At 38.4% G+C, this 18,666-nt stretch overlaps 1 protein-coding gene across 1 annotated transcript in view; it reads right to left on the bottom strand.

The window, feature by feature from the left end:
- Positions 1 to 5,868: 5,868 nt before the first annotated feature.
- Positions 5,869 to 18,666, bottom strand: part of RXFP2 (relaxin family peptide receptor 2) — a 29,235-nt gene continuing 16,437 nt past the window's right edge. Inside the window, 7 exon segments of the mRNA XM_067289857.1 lie at positions 5,869 to 6,187; positions 7,509 to 7,727; positions 9,258 to 9,668; positions 11,265 to 11,494; positions 14,087 to 14,158; positions 18,212 to 18,283; positions 18,378 to 18,449. Of these exon segments, the coding sequence (XP_067145958.1) occupies positions 5,913 to 6,187; positions 7,509 to 7,727; positions 9,258 to 9,668; positions 11,265 to 11,494; positions 14,087 to 14,158; positions 18,212 to 18,283; positions 18,378 to 18,449 (1,351 nt within the window). The 3' untranslated portion in view covers positions 5,869 to 5,912.

The raw sequence follows: 18,666 nt of genomic DNA, 5'->3' as shown, positions 1-18,666 counted from the left end.
TGTCACGCTGCAGTCATAGCTCTCTTCTTACCCTTTTGATAGGTACACAGGAACTCTCCTTGCTGCATGACCAGCTGCTGCTGACTGATGCAAAAAAACCCTAACTGGCTATGTCTACAGTCTTGTTATACTGCTTATGCCAGTTCCCGAAAGAATAAATTCCCTGCCTCTTTCCTTTGCCTGCTAGCCCTTGGATAACCCTCGGCCATACTCACAATGCATTGGGGAACGCCTCACCCAAACTGTGGCTGGTCTCAATTATGGTGGTGTGACGCCTCAGTTATTCTATGCATCTGGCATTGTAGAGCGACAGATGGTGCTTCTGCCAATGCCTAGAGCTATTTGAAGCACCCAGCACCCCTTTTTCCCTTTTCTCAGTTTCATGGGTATGTCACGTGGTGACCTCTGGGATCAGTGTGGATGCTGAGAGACTGCAGCAGAAGCAGCTCCTTGGAGCTGCATGGAGGCACCCCAGGGCACGATGAGGAGTGTGAGTTAGAGCTGATGTCAGATGGGACATGTCATGGATGCCACAAGCCCTGGTGGTGCACTTTTAGTGCCCGAGGGCCTCTCATGCTAAATGATAAATGATATGGTAAATTTGTTCAGGACAGTCTACATGGAGATGTCTGAGACACCCCTACAGATGTAGTCTCTGGGAGAGTATATGATACGTATTAAGTTGCAATAAGATACTGGGACTGCTGTTATTTTTAATAGTGCTATCATGAAGGGCAAAGTTATCTCTACTAAAAGTGAACTCCCTTCTTGAGATACCTTTTCCCTCACAGTGGAGATCTCCCATATGTTAGAGACGTGATTAAGGAGCTATTGTAGCAAAGCCAGCAGAGCTGCCATGAACATCTTGTTAATTTATCTGTGCTGTACTGCTTGGTGAACCTTTACAAACAGGATTATTCACTCGCCAATTCCTCTATTGTCATTCTGTTGCCCCTTTCTATGTGTGGTAGCAAAAGCAAAGCAAAAGAACCTAATATGTCAGCTTCTGAAAAGCAGTATTTCATTCAGTTACATGATGTTATCATCAGTGCACAAAAAGCAGAGAGCTGAAAAATAATACGGGAATAAAATGCAGATGGAGAAAAGACAGTAAAGAGCAGGGAGCATAAAAAAAAGTTAACAAGCTTCAAAAGAGGAGAGCTTCTTGCCTCTTCGCAGTAAACTTTATTTTTCTTTCTTGTCCTGCAATAACATGATGAAACAGATAGGTAGCATCATAACAAGCTTCAATCACACCATGCTTCAGGATGTGCAGTGTTGGTTACAATCCCTAAAACTCTGCGTCTAGGTGGAGGCAAAATTCCCAAAATATTGTTGGGCTTTACTATTCTTTTCAAGGAAGGAGGGATGTTATGTAGGAGATGCTTTTACTATTTACACCTTTGCTTTTATTAGTGAATACTGAATCATAAACAGACACATTAGTTTAAAAAATAACTGTCAACTGATGTGTACCATCAGCACATCAACATTTTACCATATATGCAGTGGCTATTTCAGTGCTTTGTTTTTCTTACATTTTTAGGCTACAAAACAAATAGTGTTGAAATGCTGCTCACACCACTGAATGTATTGTGTTTGACCTTTCAGAAACTATTGATATTATTGATTTCTAAAGAGTAGAATAATAGGAAAAAGCAGCCTAAGTCATGAATATGTTTTTGATGTAACACTTCTTTAGAATTAAGAGACTCTCTTTTGAGATATAATTTATTTAAGGCATCTGTGTATTTGAATGCAGAGATGTGGTTCAGCATTTAATCCACCACCACCATCATCTATCATACTGAAGTACATTTTGTAGATTTATGCAGACAGGAAGGTGACTGACTTTACTTTCTGTTCCATTATTCATGTGTTGTCCTGAGGAGACCTTTGTTTATATTACAGTACGCCTCATGAACAATCTTTGTTCAGAACAGGAAAACTAAATACTTTTATCCTGGACAAACAATGAATAATGCAAAGTCTATTAGAACTATCCTAAGGGCACATACTTACTGTAAAACACTAAACTTTGAAAATACTGAATAAAATGGGTTCATCTAAGAGCATCTCCATTTTAAAATACATCATCCTCTGGACACAGTTTTGTATCATGCAGCCAATCCTGTCTGATCCATTTTATCTTTTCTTTCAAGTAGGGAGATAATGTAAATTATTACAGTTTAAAAGATCTGGCTCTGCGTTTGAGTATCAGCTGTTAGGATTTCCAAGACTTGAAAAGTTATGTTGGTCAGCCATTCACTGGTAAAGCTACAAGGGATTGTTCTTTGCTTCTACCAAGCTTGTAACACAGAACCTTAAAAAACTTCCCTGTGTTGCAGTCAATTGAACTGCACTTGGCATTTTCACTATTTGTCTTCAGTTCCTGCTCCTATGTTTCATTGTCTTTGATCACTTATTGACTGTGAAGGACAAGAAATGATTTTATTCACCACTGTGATTTGTCAAAAACATTTTCTTCTGAAGTCAGCCATTAGGTTTTTCTATTTGCTTGTTAAACACATGCCAGTGACAATAGAGTAAAAATATTTAACACAGTACAAAGGCAACTCTCCTTTCAGTTCTTCATGGTGGGCGATTATATGAACAATATTTGTTCAGGCACAGCTGTTTGTTCTACTCTATTTTTTTCTTTTTAATTAAAAAGTAGACAAAAAGGCTGGGAAAATTTATAAAGAGTTACAGTAAGAAAGGAAAAAAATCCTACAAATCTTCTTAGCCCCACACAATATTTTATATACTAAGAAACTGTGTGAGTTCATATGAGGGGAGGTTTCTGAGGACTGGAAGAAAGCAAATGTCACCTGTATCTTCAAGAAAGTCAAGAAGGAGGATCCAGGGAAGTACAGGACAGTCAGCCTCACATCCATCCCTAGGAAGGTGATGAAGGAACTAATCCTGAAAACCATTTCCTAACATATGAAGGACAAGAAGGTGATTGGGGTAGTTAGCATGGATTTATGAAGGGCTTGACCAACCCAATAGCTTTCTACAATGAGAAGACTTGGCTTGGTGGATGATGGAAGAGCAGGGGATGTTGTTTATCTCGACTTTAGTAAGGCTTTCAGAAATGTCTCCCGTAAAATCCTCATACACAAACTGGTGGAATATGGACTAGATAAGTGGTCAGTGAGGTGGACTGAAAACTGACTAAACTCCCAGGATCAGAGGGTTGTGATCAGCAGCACAAAGTCCAGCTGGAGGCCAGTCACTGGTGGTGTATCACAGAGATCAATACTGTTTAACATCTTCATTAATGACATGGACGATGGGACAAAGTTCACCCTCAGCAAATTTGCAGATGGTACAAAATGGGGAGAAGTGGTTGATGCAACAGATGATTGTGCTGCCGTTCAGAGGGACCTCAAATCTGGCAAAATGGGCAAACAGGAATCTCATTCAGTTGTGTGATTCTGTGTATAACTTCTCCTTTTTTTTTCCTTTTAACTGTTTGTCTTTCATTTTTCACATTTTATCAGAGGAGGACATGGCCATTAAGTTTCACAACCTATAAAAAAGAGTATTAGTGTTGCAAAATTAATTTAAACACCCTTAACATTTAATGTGTAAAATGAAATAAAGTTTCAACAATGAGAATTAGGCTAGTGAGAAGTTTTTAGTCTTTCACATTCATAGGAAATTCAATTACTGCAAGTGGAAACAGCAAACACAAACTTGAATTGATTTGCTTATTTTTAATAGATGGCGTACTTTAAAAATCTGTTGGAACAGATTACCAATGGGTGTAGAAAAATATCCTTCTGTTTCTTCAGATCTGAAGATCCCAGACAGTGATATAGAGCAAGTTTAGATGGAGCTTCATGGCTAGATAAAGGTCAAGTTCTACTTTAACCCAAAGTTCAAGAGAAAGAACCAGTTGTGTTTAAGTGAAGATTTTGTCGAGGTGAGGAAAACATCATAGTTATGTCTATATTATTCTAGAGGATGTGCCCTGAGAGGCATATTCAAGACCAATTTCCCTTTTCTTCCACATTATTTATCTAGTGAAATGCCCATGGCTTGCTCCAGAAGGGCAAGAGTTGGGATGCTAGGAGTGTGTATGTAGGGATGGGACTTGCCTCTACAGAGCTCTCAAGGGCAGCCACAAGAAATCTGGCTGATCCGTAACTGGCAGCACCTCTGTTTGCAGAGGCAATATGTATTTCAGGCAGCACAGCGGCCTAACTGGGTGCTCCCCTCTGACTTCAGCATGCGACCACCCTTTCTGTGGCACCGACAGTGGGACTGCTTTGCTCCTTTCCTGGGATATCCATCCACTGTAATAGCACGGGCATATCCAAAGTGCTGCTGCCTCTATTGAGGACTCTTCCTACAGCATTTAAGGCAGCCAGAATCTACTTCGCCTGCACAACTATGAGCAGAAAACCACCACTACGAACCTGCAAGCTGCTGTAGCTGCTTGGAGTCCTGCTCTGCCATCACCAGGTAAATGCTGAACCAGAAGGCCCCGGGCAACGTTCAGGCCAAATGGGATGGCGTAGTGAATTAGGGAGCCAAATGGGTTAGGCAGTACTGGAAAGTAGATGGTCTGTATCACTGTCTGGGATCTTCAGATGCCTAAAGGCTAATTTAGATTTCATCAGGCAGAATCCCATGCTGAAATGTGTGCTGTGCAAATGCATGGGTGCAAACCTCAAAGGTGGGCTCATTGCCACAGTACATCACGTTATTATTGGACTTGACCGCCTGCCTTCACACGTATACATTTAATTTCACAGTCTGGGTGGGCCTGAATCACATATTCATTTTTTTTCATCTCAGTTGAGAAATGTTAACTGTTCAGGCTCTTCATTATTTTCAGTGATATATCCATACACTTTGGGGTTATTCTCTCTTTCTTGATCATCAATGCACCGAACTCCTTTTGTCTGATAACACTTCAGAATGATTTATGAACTGGAGCTTCTAAAACTTTTACTGAAGTTTACTTTAGTAAATATTAAAAAAAAAGTTAAAGTTTGCTGAAAGTTTTGCTTTACTCTTTTTCTAAAATCTTGAATCTTTTCTTTGTAGTAGGTTGGCAGCTCATATGTTATAAGCCGAAATACAGCTGAGATGGTAATGAAAACATAACTAATAAAGGTGAATTGTTCTTCCTTAAAAGTGCTTGAGTCCCATAAATGGTCCCCCAAATATGCACTTACCCATGCTGCCAGCATGCCTATGCTTGGTAAAAACTGATGCAATGAAAACTGAATTGACTGCTTTCAAGGATCATTCTGAGAGTTTCATTATTTAATTTTTATTTCAGTCTGGGTTCTGTTGCTTGCACAGGAAATTTCACTTGACTTTTAGTACCTTAAAAAAATTATAACAACACTACTCGGGTCTTGCAGTTCTGAGTAGTGACTTTATGTGCACAAAGAGACATCCACCTCTCTTCAGGGCCCACATATTAAATCCTACAGGATTAATACAGATTTTCATGCTGCACAGAATGTTCTGGCCTTTTCCCCCAGGAACCTTCAACCTTAGGAGAAATACTTCTCCCCAAGGATATATCCTGAAATTGGTAGTACAGTCCTAATGAGACAAATGCTCTTGAAATGTCATTTGCCTTAACTTAATATATGTTAAGAAGACTCTTTCTTGGCAAGTACAGGTACACTGACCCTCTGGGGAAGCTGGATGAATAGTACAGAAGTATTGTTGTCTTCAGCCCCAGTACACAGTATGCCTGTGTTTCAAACTGTAACACAAATCTCACATGATAAATGCAACAGTTGTCATTTTATTTTCCAGGAAGATGAATACAGAGATGGTAATGGCCAAAAAGACACTACATATAAATGTCAAAGAAAGAGATTAATACAGCTGTAATGCAATTAGGTCTGGTTTCCATGATCTTGCTGAGGAACAACCACTCAGAGATTATAAGAGTTAGTACCATCCTCAGGAATTTTTTTTTTTTTTTTAAATCCAAGCTTAAATGAAGAGCTATGGGTGAGGGAATCATCTGTCCACAGGACCGAAGTGGCCAAGGTTTTTTTGTCATTTTTGAAAACTGCCCTCCTTCAACGTCTGTCCAGTGACTGCTTTAACTTCTCCTTAAAGAAAGTAGCTGTGAGAGTATAGAGAATGGGGTTCAAGGCACTGTTTATTAGCAGAACAAATATCACTATCCAGGAAGTGGCAGTGTCTAGGAAAAAATGTAAGATATTTAGTATGTTCTTTTGTAGGAATGCTAAAGAAACAAACATGTAAAGCCTTTGCTTTCTGTCATTTCTGCAGAACTCTACCATAATATCATTTTTACAAGAAAGGGGTTTGAATTCAACATTACTCATTGTATTTTTCATTAAGCTCACAATGGGTTTTCATGAGAAGGGAAAAAAAGGACCTTTTCTTTGATCAGAGTATGTCTTTTTTTCTGTCTACTGGAATTTAATAAAAGCACTAAACATGAGCTAAAGTCTATCCCTCTTTATGATCATATTTAATATAAATTCAAATTCCATACCTCAGTAAAACCTGGTCATAAAACCAACTTCAGTAATACCTATATTTTACATGGCCATTTTCATCAGTAGGTTTCAAAATGCCTTACAAAGAGCAATCATTATTCTGACTTCACAAAGGGGAAACTGGAGCACTGAGGAACGAAGTGACTTGTTCAGAAGGCCCTGACTGAGTTGTGTGTAGGGCCTAGGCACCTTGAATCCCGCTCCGGCCATAGTGGTACATCTGAACACTCTCATGACAACCATGTTTTATTTTTAACTACCTACATGTAATCTCTTTCACCTGGCTACACAAACAGAATTTGGTGCTACTAATGAGGGTAAATAGGTTTTACATTAAAACAATTGACAGTGATGTACTTCATTTCTTTAATGCCTTTCATATTATGGGGAATTATTTACCTAATTTTCTACAAACATGAAATATACATTTTCTAGACTTATAACAGGAAAGCAGGATGCCTTTATTACAGTGTTATCATTTAGCAGCTGCAGGGTTAGCAGGGCTGCAGAGGCAGAGCAGTGATGGAGAGCTGCGAAACTGTGCGACTCCTCCACTGTCCGGTAGCTGAGAGCGTGCCCTGCGTGTGGCAGGAGGGAGGGCCCGTGGCCTCCTCAGGACCCCCTGCAAATCACTGCCTGTGCTTACGTATGTGCAATCTGGGTTGCTTAAAAACTCTCTTGTTACAGTTTTGTTTTCCAAATGGTCAAACTAATGGACTTATTCATATATAATACAAGGAGATTTTGCAGCTGTAGCAGAGGAAAACCTCTTCACTGGATAACTTGTGCTGGTTCTCAGATACACACGTGGATTTGAGGTGATATGCGTATACTTTAAAGCTCAATTTCAGAATGAAGAAAAAGTTAAATATTTGGGCAATACTTCCTCTCCTCCCCCCCACCCCCACCATGATTAGCTAGAATTCTGCTGGCAGAATCAGTCCGGTTTAAACTGAATCATTAACAAAAAAAAATCACACTCTTAGGCAGCATTACCTAGAATTTCCACCTGGAATAAGGAGAGGATTTTAATGACAAAGACAGGAATCCAGCAGATGGCATCAGTGAATACTATAAAAAAGAAACAATTGGCAACAGCAACATCCCTACGAATGTTACTCCTTACTTCTGATGTCTGAAGGGCAGTTTTTTGAATGGAACAAAACATGCTGACATATGAAAACACTATTATGATGAAGGCTAGCAGGTTCACACCTGTGGGGAAACAAGATTCAAAGCAAAAGGCATTAAAATGATATTTCTTCTCTCCCCTCTCTCCCACCACTTTTCTGTTTCATTCTCTTCTGTAATTTTATTGTAATTTTTACCAATAAACATTAATAGATACCAATTTTATGTTAGAAATAGATGCTAAATATTGTCAAGAGTCACACAGCCTACTCACATGCCACGTGTTCCCATCTGTTACACAGGGAGATGTGAATAAGTTGTAAGAAGTTACTATAGAAACAGTTAATGCACAGTGTGGGTGGTCTCATGATTCCACGGAGAGCTAATGTCCTGACTAGTAATGCTGCAATAAATCTGAAACAAAATTTCCTGTAGGACTCTCACAGTAATGAAAGAATGACACATTCCCTATCAAAGTGACAAACCCATCTAAAGCATATGTTGATATCAGATCGGCTTCTTCAGTTTTGTAAAAATATCCATCCCAAATTACTGGTGGAAGAATATATGCAAAGCGAGCTATGCAGCTTGGGTTTTAAGAATCACTCTACACTGTGTTTCAGAACAGGACTTTCAACCACTCATCAAATGGCAGCTCCCATTTGTCAAATATAAAATGATCTTCAATAAATAGGTGGTAGCCTTTGGAGAAACCATTTATGTCAAAATCCTAGCACCTGAAAACAGGCTGTTACTTAGAAGTATGGATGAAAATAAACAAAACAAATTGAAAAGTATAACAATAATTTTACTGATTGATGGGAAATTGCTGCTTGAATATCATTTGACATATGTGTTGCCTTTTTTACTTTCTAGTCAGTATAATTCTAAACAAAAAACAGTTTTATCTTTTGGTATGTAGGGATTTTTGCCTTTCTGATATCAAGAGACAAAACCAGCAATAATGGTTAAATGTATATGTATTGGCTACATAACCCACACAGCACAGCAAATACAGGTCAGAGAGAAGAACATTTTATAGCAGTTTGAAAAATGCTCAGTTTTTGCTGTGAGTGAGTGCTCTGAAGCTGAACGTAACCAGTTCATACATATTTCAGGATGGAATTTCTGCTTTTTATTGTGTTTATTTCCAGGTTATTCTATATATTTGATCAGTCATTATTCTGTGTCACTATAATGCACATAAAGCTATACTTTTATAATTTCATCCCATGTTATTTATATTATCTTAGTTCGCTGCAACACAATAAAGATGATTCTGAGTGGTAGTTGAAGGCTGCTGATTTTACTGATTTTTTAAAATGAAAAGTTTTCAAACCATTGTGCTGTGCACCCAGTACAGCTAAGTAATTGCATGACCTCACTGTTGTTATCCAAATTCTCTTCAATGTTTTCTCTTCTTCTTTCTTACACTCACTTGTATTTTGTTAAAATTAAATCCTAAACTCTTCATTTGACAGACCCTTGTAAGTGTCTGTGCAGCCAGCACCCAGCAGATGAGGCTGTGGTCCTGTTTTGTGCCTTTGGAAAGTATTACAATATGAACAGTAATAGTGTAATGAGTAATTATAACCTGATAAAAATTCAACTTACCAAGAAAAATACCAAGAGAATACCCATTGCCTCCAATTTCTTCTATTCAGTCAGAATTCAATGGGTAACAAAAGCCATTTTTCCCATAATAATTTCCAAAAAAGTCCTCATCCCAAAATGGGATTATTGCTATGAAAAATCCAGCAATCCATATAGATATAAGAATCACTATTGTCTGCTGCTTTCCAGGACAGATATTACTGAAGGTAAAGACAATCACTAAATACTTTTCCAAGGTCAGATATGTCAACAAAAGGACAGAGACCTCTGTAGATAGCATGGCGATGAACCCCATGATATGACATGGTAAACTTTCCATCCACAGCACAGCATATTTTTTATACTGTCCACGGTATTTAACGTCAGAAACGCCAATGAAGAACAAATACATCCCCATTAGAAAACCAGCACCTATTTAAGAAACAGATTTCACAGTTTACTGAAAATAGCAGTGAAATGCTTCATGTATAGTATACTTCTATGCCTAGCCAAACTCTAGCTGGTATACAAAAATAAGTTAACCCTGTGTTTGCAGCATCAGAAGTCATGTGCTATGGGGCTACATGTCCCCTGGTCATGAATAGGAGAGTGGAAGCTGGTGTGAGGATGTGGGGAGAGGAAGTGTTGCCTAATGGGACTTCCGTGAGCACGCAATAATTTGGGGTAAAACTCCCTGCTGTAGCCAGTACTGCAGCTTTTGTAGAGAGCAGGGTGCTGAACCCCTTCACTGGCTGTATTTGGCACATAAGCGTGCAGCCCTGGAGCACTCCTGCAGCAGAGCGTGGGCAGCACTCATGGTTCAGACACTACAGTGGCAGAGTGTAAGGCAGGAGCAAACTGGAGGAGTCTCAGGCAGTGCAGACCTGGCAGGTCTATGGCACTATAATAAATACACAGAAGATTTCAGACACCTTGCCAGGGATTCACCTCTTCTAATTTCACGCGTCCACAATATATAACTACTAACAAGGTGAATTCATTTTACCTGACTTCAGCCATTTACAAAGCTGAGGATCTGAGCCAGTCATGCCTTGCCTGTTTTCACAGTTAGTGAAGTCAATAGATACTTCTAGGACATGATTCATCTGGCCTATTTTAAATATCTTTGTTTAGAATTAGATAAATTACATCTTCCACTGACTATAAAGAGAGCTCAAGGTGACTAGTTCATATATGCACATCTGCATTGTAAGCATCATTAAGTGAGGCAAAATCAAACCTTTCCTGCGTGAAGTTAACATACAGTCAGAAAATAAAGCTTATAGGCTTGGCCTACTTGAACCAAGAAAGAGATATTAACCTGGAAGTAGTAATAGGTCCCATATCTTTTTAAAGGGTTAATCACCAGAGAACAGTATCACGCTATCACATCATGAACTTGCAATGAAGTAGGACTCAGTCTCAGCAAGTCTGAATTTGGTCTACATTATTATTGGTTCCAGGTCTCTTAATCTGAAAATGACTGCTGGACAAAATACTGTGCAACCGTTTGGAAGTAATCGCATTTTCTGGATAATTATGAAATATTCAATTCAAAAATCACAGAAGGATTTATTAGTTCCTGTGTCAAAAAAAGACTATGATGATTTGACACATCACACAATAAATACAAACAGTAAGTAGTCTAATGCTAGCTAGCTTGGGCATAATCTTTAAGGCAAAATGAACAGTAATAATTAATAAATAAAAATGTTTAAGCTTTGTAGGCTCTTTGTATACATCTTAACTATCTGAAGTCAAGGAACTGAACGACCTTAGTTCTTTTGTTACACTCCTTTTCATTTAGAATATAAGAAGATGTTGCAAAAATAGATAATAATACATAGGATTAAAATTTTGATACCAGTATATTCACTTATGTTTGTATCCATAATGCAGATTGAAGATACTGGAATATACACAATATCATATATTGTACTATACATATTATATAATATATAGTTTTGGAGCATACATAATATTATATATCTCATCAATTTATTATAAATCCCTTTAGTATATACTTACAACACAAAATTTTGATAGACGAGGTGTGAATCTTGTTTTCTGCTTTGATAAATGATTTCATTCCAACGACAAAAAGATTTCCAAAACATGTAATACAAGCTACGACCCACACAAATACTCTCAGAACATTGTTAGCTAAGAGGTCCTCAAATGATGAAATACCATCTGTTAATGGTGTGCATATTCGCACATGCAGAGCATAGGAGCAATACTGAAACTTTCTGAAGTAGCTGAAAGTAAAGAAGTGAACATGTAATACAGCTTGGTCAAATACAAGCCAATGTCATAGTTATATATCAGTTATGCAATCAGGTGCAAGGAATTAGAAGAGAAGAAACTTTAACAAAACCGTTCCTCATGCCTCATATAACAGGTATGATGTGAGAGGTGTTTAATCAAGGGAGGACTTATTAAGGTGGAGCTTAGGAGGTTTATAACAGCTCATATCCTTTTGGTCCCCCATAATGAAGCTTAGCTATAATGGTTGTGGTTGCAACTGCCTCTGATTTCCTTTAGGTCAGTGTAATATGTAAGTAAGGCATTGCTGTTTGTTGATTCCTGACAGGAGAGGAATGGTCAGTTTTGTTTTCACCAGCCTTTTAAGGACTTTGCTACTCTTAATTTGTTGTTGGTGTGTTCAGGCTGCTGTGCTTCATGCTAAGGTGCTTAAGAAGCAGATCTTTTATCACCCCTTGGCAGAAGGATTTTGCCTACATTTACAGATTGTGGAATGTCTGTGGAATGACTTAAAGTTGGTAATTAACATTTAAGGATCTCACTGTATCAGATCTTAAGTGTCCTAGTTCCCTGTTCACTATTTGAGTATAGTCCTCTGTTTCAGTGGAAGTGCATTCATAAAGGCTTGTGGGACAGGACATAAAGGTTCTAATACAGTAAAGCCTGCAAGAACATGGTTCTTTTAAAATGTATCTTTACATCCTATTGATTTCTGCCAGGTTTAAACATATGGTTTAGTGTTGTCTCAGTACTTGGATTTAAGGATGTCTAACATTAAGCCTGTCTATAAATGATGCTTTTTTATACTGGGAAACTGCTGTGTAGTGACTCAGTGTTAAAGACAAAAAAGAATCAAAAAGCAAATACTTAATCCTGTTCTTGTATTTATCTTTAGTTCAAAAACTTCTCATTTTATTTGTGAAATGGTGCTGATGAAAAATAAAAAAGAATATAAAAAAAAGAAGAGTGGATCTGCAGGTAAAATTCAAATGTGATATAATTACAACTGAAATATTTGAACAATTATATATCAAATTTTGCATATTGGTGTGGTCCTATTGATTTTATCCACCCTCTGCTGGTAGATAAGGGGATGGACAGGAGCTGATTTATTTTTTATTTTTCAAGAAGTAGTAAAGAATGGAAAACAGAGTATAATATGAGCTCTTTAGAAATAAAGTCAGAAAGAGCGCTGCACTGTTGATCAAGATGCTTATTCATTGTGTAGAAGAAGTAAATATTTATATCTGGGAGTGATTCTATACTGAAGACCAAAATCAAAAAAAAAGAAAAAAGAAAAAAAAAGCCTTAAGATTTATCATCAAGAATGACCTTTTAACTATTACTTTAGAGAGGTGAAAGACGTTTGAGTATATAGCCTCACTGGCATTAACTGCAAAAATATGACACTCCAAAAGCCCTTTGCCTTAAATCAGGGACTAAAGTTCAGAGGCACTCAGTATTACTGACATGTTGCTGTGGCATACTATCACAGAATCACAGAATGGTTGAGGTTGGAAGGGACCTCTGGAGATCATCTAGTCCAACCCCCCTGCTCAAGCAGGGTCACCTAGAGCACGTTGCACAGGATCGCATCTGGGCGGGTTTTGAATATCTCCAGAGAAGGAGACTCCACAACCTCTCTGGGCAACCTGGTCCAGTGCTCTGTCACCCTCACAGTGAAAAAGTATTTCCTCATGTTCAGATGGAACTTCCTGTGTCTCAGTTTGTGCCCGTTGCCTCGCGTCCTATCACTGGGCACCACTGAAAAGAGTCTGGTCCCATCCTCTCGACACCCTCCCTTCAGATACTTGTACACGTTGATAAGATCTCCTCTCAGCCTTCTCTTCTCCAGGCTGAACAGGCCCAGCTCTCTCAGCCTTTCCTCATAAGAGAGATGCTCCAGTCCCCTAATCATCTTTGTAGCCCTTCGCTGGACTTGTTCCAGTAGTGCCACATCCCTCTTGTACTGGGGAGCCCAGAACTGGACGCAGTACTCCAGATGGGGCCTCACCAGGGCTGAGGAGAGGGGGAGGATCACCTCCCTCGACCTGCTGGCAACACTCTTCCTGATACTATGAAGGAACAAGGTATGTTTTATGACAGCACAGTAAAATGGCTATGTAGAACACATTTCATCTTCTCTATAAACCTATATGGCTTTTACTCATGTCCAAAATATAAGCACTTTTCTATTTCTAAACTCATTTCCCATTTTTGGTGCACCTGAATGCGATTTTCTATTTCTGTCTGCTCGCCTTAAGGCCACAGTATCTCCAAGCAAGTGAGCAGGGTTGCATTTATCCTATTTCACTCAGAAAAAAACATGCAATGGGCAGAAAAAGAAGTGATGTGATGCAATGCAGAAATGAGGAAACTAAATGAGGAAACTAAATGAGGATCATGTTTCCTTTCTCCTGTTTCCTTAAAATAGTGAAACATTTAATCTGATGTTGAAGAAACTGGGCTCCCAATATGGAATATTGGAAATATTGGAAATATGGAAAAGCAACGCATCAGAACAGTTTTGCACATTTTTAAATGGTAGAATTATCATGGTGTCTTCTTTTATTCTGCCTACGTACATGTGGGAGAGGTTCTTCATATGTTGAAACATTCTTGTATTTATATTTGGAATCTCAATCATTTTCAGGTCTCTGGAAAATATGTAATGTCATAATATGTAAACAAATTATATGAAACAGGGCTTTCTGTCGTTATCATATCTTGAATTAAACAAACAAGTATTTTTCTTAAATCATAGGTTTCAAAGAAACTCCTTTATGGCAAAATCCATATATATTCAGTAAGAACGATCCTACTACTTTCCATCACATAGAGTTTTTTAATGAAAGATTGTGTCATAGGGATATGCATTCAGCCTAAACTCCCTTTTTAGCTATGCTATTCAACAGCTAATGCACTATCTATTAACAGAAACACAAGAAGTGAGTTGCAGAGGCATTTTTTTGGTCTCTTTCCTCAGGTGCTGAGCTTAGCTGCTCACAACTCCCACAAGTGCCAGAGAAGCACATAAAGACCAGAAGAACGTAATAAAGGGTGGATGTGGCATGTTCACAGCAGATGTAGACTGCCTTACACAAGGCAAGAGAAATGCTGAGAAATGCTGAGCACTCAGAAATGTTAGTATGGCATGCCATGAGGCAACCCACTTTGCCCATGTAGCAGGCCAACAAGAAAGCACAGGGTGTAGAGGTGCAAGGCAAGCAGCCAGAGGGCACCTGTAAGTGGAAAAGTTATACAGGGTTTTGGGTTTTGTTTTGCTGTAATACAAACAAGAACAGGACCGAAATGGGTGTATGTAACTATCTGAATAGATCCTGAGCAAATGCTAATGGCAATTAAAAAGAACAGCAAAAACAAAATACTGGAGAAATATAGCCCTCCTCCTGCCTGTGACAAGGACTTCAGTGGGACTTGCTGACTAGAGAGGACACACACTCCATACAGGGAAATACGCTATTAAATATCAGCAAAAGAAAAGGTCTTTGTAATATTTTCTATTAAATGCATGCAAGCAAAACCAATATCAGCCTTAAAAGCATTCAACTTGATAAAAATCCTAATGGCGACAGAGCCATGAAAAGACACTTTGTGTACTTGAATATATTCAGTAACGATTTCCTGAAGTGTTTGAAAGCAAATCTTCATGCTGCAACATCTCGAAAGAGGTTTGGTCTACAAATTCAGTGTCAGGAGTGCATTTGCTGTGAGGATTAGCAAACCCAGTAAGGCCAGAAATAGCAACACAACTTCATTATTTTATATATTTAGCTATAATGGAAAAAGCAAAGAAGCCATTTGAATGGATTATTTGATTAGTTGTGATGCAAACAGGCAGAGAATAAGCAAAGTGACAGATAGCCACCTGACAGAGATGAAAATGCATATAGAAACCTACTATATTGAGTGTGTCCGTTGTTGTAGACATTCAGTACAGGTACTGGTATATTGGCCCGCAGCTTATCATTTTCACCTCTCCAGTTGGACAATTGCTTTTCAAAAGATTATGTTATCTGCACTAATGATATTTCACAAAAAAAGTGCATGAAATAGTAGAAGCGTGGACAGGAATTGAAATCTTCTCAAGGATGTTCTAGCAACATGAAAAACAAAAACCTAGCTGTTCTATTCATAAGATACTGCTGGCATAACCTGAAACTGATTCACAGCAATGGCAAGACAGTGTACATGTAGCATCTAGCAAGGCCTTATAACCAACACGGTTGCGGCTGTGTCAAGAAGACCATAGGAATGCTCATATCAGATATAAGAAAAGATTAAACCCCAAGCCATAAACCTCAGAAAAACTTTGGCCCTAGGGCAGACATGCATTTGAAACCTAATCCAGGACCAGGAATCCCTATATTTCCAAAGACCTAGTAGATACTCCTGCCTCAGCTATTCCCAGCACCCACTGAAGACACCTTATGAAATTAAGATAACTTAATTAAGGCTCTTGTCACTGTAGTTAGAGAAACTGATGTGTTGTTTGTCTCAGTTCTAGGAAGCTACAGGGGAGATTCTGTTGCACAAGAATTTCAAATTTTATTTGAGGATTAGACTGAGATTTGGTTTGGCTCTTGTTCTGCCCTTTGCCAAGTGACATGGCTTCACTTCTTTTCATGAGATTTTCACTTTAAAAGTTCTGGTTTTGTATTATATACTGTCTATCCCATGAAATAAAAATGCCTGTCATCCTGTCAACATGGCTTCTGGAAAAATGAATGGTTACTGAGATCACTTTGTCCTGGTTAATTCTAGCCCAGTTAGATTTTTTGGAGGTTGACACTATGTCTGTCTTGTGTTCTTTGTTCCTGTATTGCATGTTCTGAACTGAATACGCAGATCAGACAATCATTTTGACAGGCAGGCAGGTGGTACTATTACATTGGCAGTAACATATCTATCACAGTTAATGTGCTCTCAGATTAAAAATAACTGCACTTTTCCTAGCTGGTCAAGGTTTATATAGCAACAAAGCACATCCCATCCGTATTTCAAAACAATGTCCTGTCTTATGATTACTCTCTTGCCCCTGTGGTGGCTTATGGACTGGAATACTGATAGTAACAGTTACATTTGCTGCATTAATTCTGTGAATAATAATGAGACAAAAGGCTGTAATGCTCTTCAAAAAGAATCTAGAAGGAAAAGTTAATCTGACGCAGGTGCCACATGGTTGATTCAGTTATCTATCAAGAATAATTTGAGTTTCTGGAGTATTTGAGGCATCCATATGGAGCTGGCTGGTACAACACAGGACTTAGAGGAGACCTGTGGCCTCCTGGAGGAGCAGGTGATGGCCAGGTGGGATAGATATCCAAGGCACCTCAAATGACACCAGGCACCCACATGTGGGCAGCTGAACAAGCCAGTGGTCAACACAGTCAGTGAGATCTGGAGAACAATTCATGTCAGTGTAGACTGGCTTTTGGTTAGCTGAATCACTCTCCAGACTCTGTTTTGACTAGGGCTTGATTCACTTATCTGATCATGGGTGTCTAGTATTATTTGACATGTCCTGTGGTATCTGAGATGTCTCTGTGGGCAGGCAGATATGACACAGGACCTATGAGAGACCAAAGCCTTTCTGGACTGGCAGCTGGAGGCCAGGTAAAATACTTTAGGGATCTCACATAGCACTAGACATCTGATCTGTGGCACTGAGCTGATCTCCTAAATTTCCTCTTACTATAATGGGAACCTAAGACACCTTGCTCACCTTGCTACCCTTGGGCACTTACAAATAAGGGTCTACAAAGAGGAGCTGAATACCCTATGTGTTGAGTTCCTCACATACTTAAACACCATCAGTGTTTTTCACTGTGTGGCATAGGAGAAAAATATCAAACAACGCATTGCAGGAAAGCTACTAAGAACAATTTTTGGGTAATCAGCTCCATTTTGAATTATCTGAGTATTTCCAGTGAAAACCTGACTTCTGCTCAAAGAACATTTTGAACATTCATATTAATTCAAGCTATTTGTCTTTTGCTTAATAAAAAGTGGAGTGAATTGAGGCCCAGGTATTTAAAAACAACATTTGGTTCTTCCTTTCAAGAGATTTTCCATAAAAAGTCATATAGCACAGGATGGCAGTTAATCTTAAAAAAGATGATATCCTCTTGCTTTTCAACACTGAATCCAGTGAATTTAGAAGATGCTCTTTTAGATGAGTGTGAATCTTCGCAGAGAGCCACACACATTTACTAGAGAGCCACCAGAGTGATGCAAATTAAAGAAGAAACAAGAAAACTTTTGAATTCAAGCTTTATGTAAAATACTTAGTTTAAAAAAATAAAGTGGCTGAATCATCAGTCCTGTGAAGTCATTATTTTATGAACCACCTCAAAGAAAAGTTCACCGAGGTTCTAAAATACTTGTTATATTTGTTTATGTCCTTCTCATCTGCCCAAGTACCCTAACTGTGTTTGCTATATAATTTGCTCTTTTTTAATGTGTTTTGATTGCTCCTAGGCTCACCATTTGCGAAAAACAGTAAAATTTAGTGAACTGTACATTGTGCATTTGGGCCTGCTACCTCAGTGTGTTGAGCACTCCTGTAAGAATAAAAATTAAAAGTACATCCAGCATCTCATAGAATGATGATCAATACTTCACATGCCTTCACATGTCTGATATTATTTAGTGTACTATGTTAGTAAAATATTTCAATTTTTACTTACAATGACTGAAGTTGCTGAAAATTTTCAAACTGATCCTCACAGAGGTGAGAGAGTGGATTGAAAGACAGATTGCTAAAAGAAATCAAAACTGTTTCTTACTTCAAGAAAAAAAGGCAAGATAAGTTATATTCTAAAATTCAATGAGGAACTCTCATTTATAACTTACAGCTTTTGTAAATACTTCAGGTCTTTAAAAACATAATGTGGTAATTCTGTAATCAAGTTGCTGGACAGATCCCTTGGAGAAATACAGAGAACAAAAGCAATCAGTTTCATTATCAGTGTTTCACTCATCCGTTTCAACTTACAAACTTGAAGAACTCTAAGACACAAATTTTCTCCATTTTTATAGGCAAGGAGGCAAGCTATCTCACTTAACATTTCAGTAGCATAAAAATTATCTTTTATCATTACTTCAGTTCATCCAATACTTTCTTGCTCTAATTTTATCCATA

This window comes from Apteryx mantelli, chromosome 1 (assembly GCF_036417845.1).
Source record: "Apteryx mantelli isolate bAptMan1 chromosome 1, bAptMan1.hap1, whole genome shotgun sequence".
In the NCBI taxonomy this organism is placed as follows: domain Eukaryota; kingdom Metazoa; phylum Chordata; class Aves; order Apterygiformes; family Apterygidae; genus Apteryx; species Apteryx mantelli.
The sequence above is the reverse complement of the archived record's forward strand: the minus strand, read 5'-3'. Positions and strand labels throughout refer to the sequence as shown.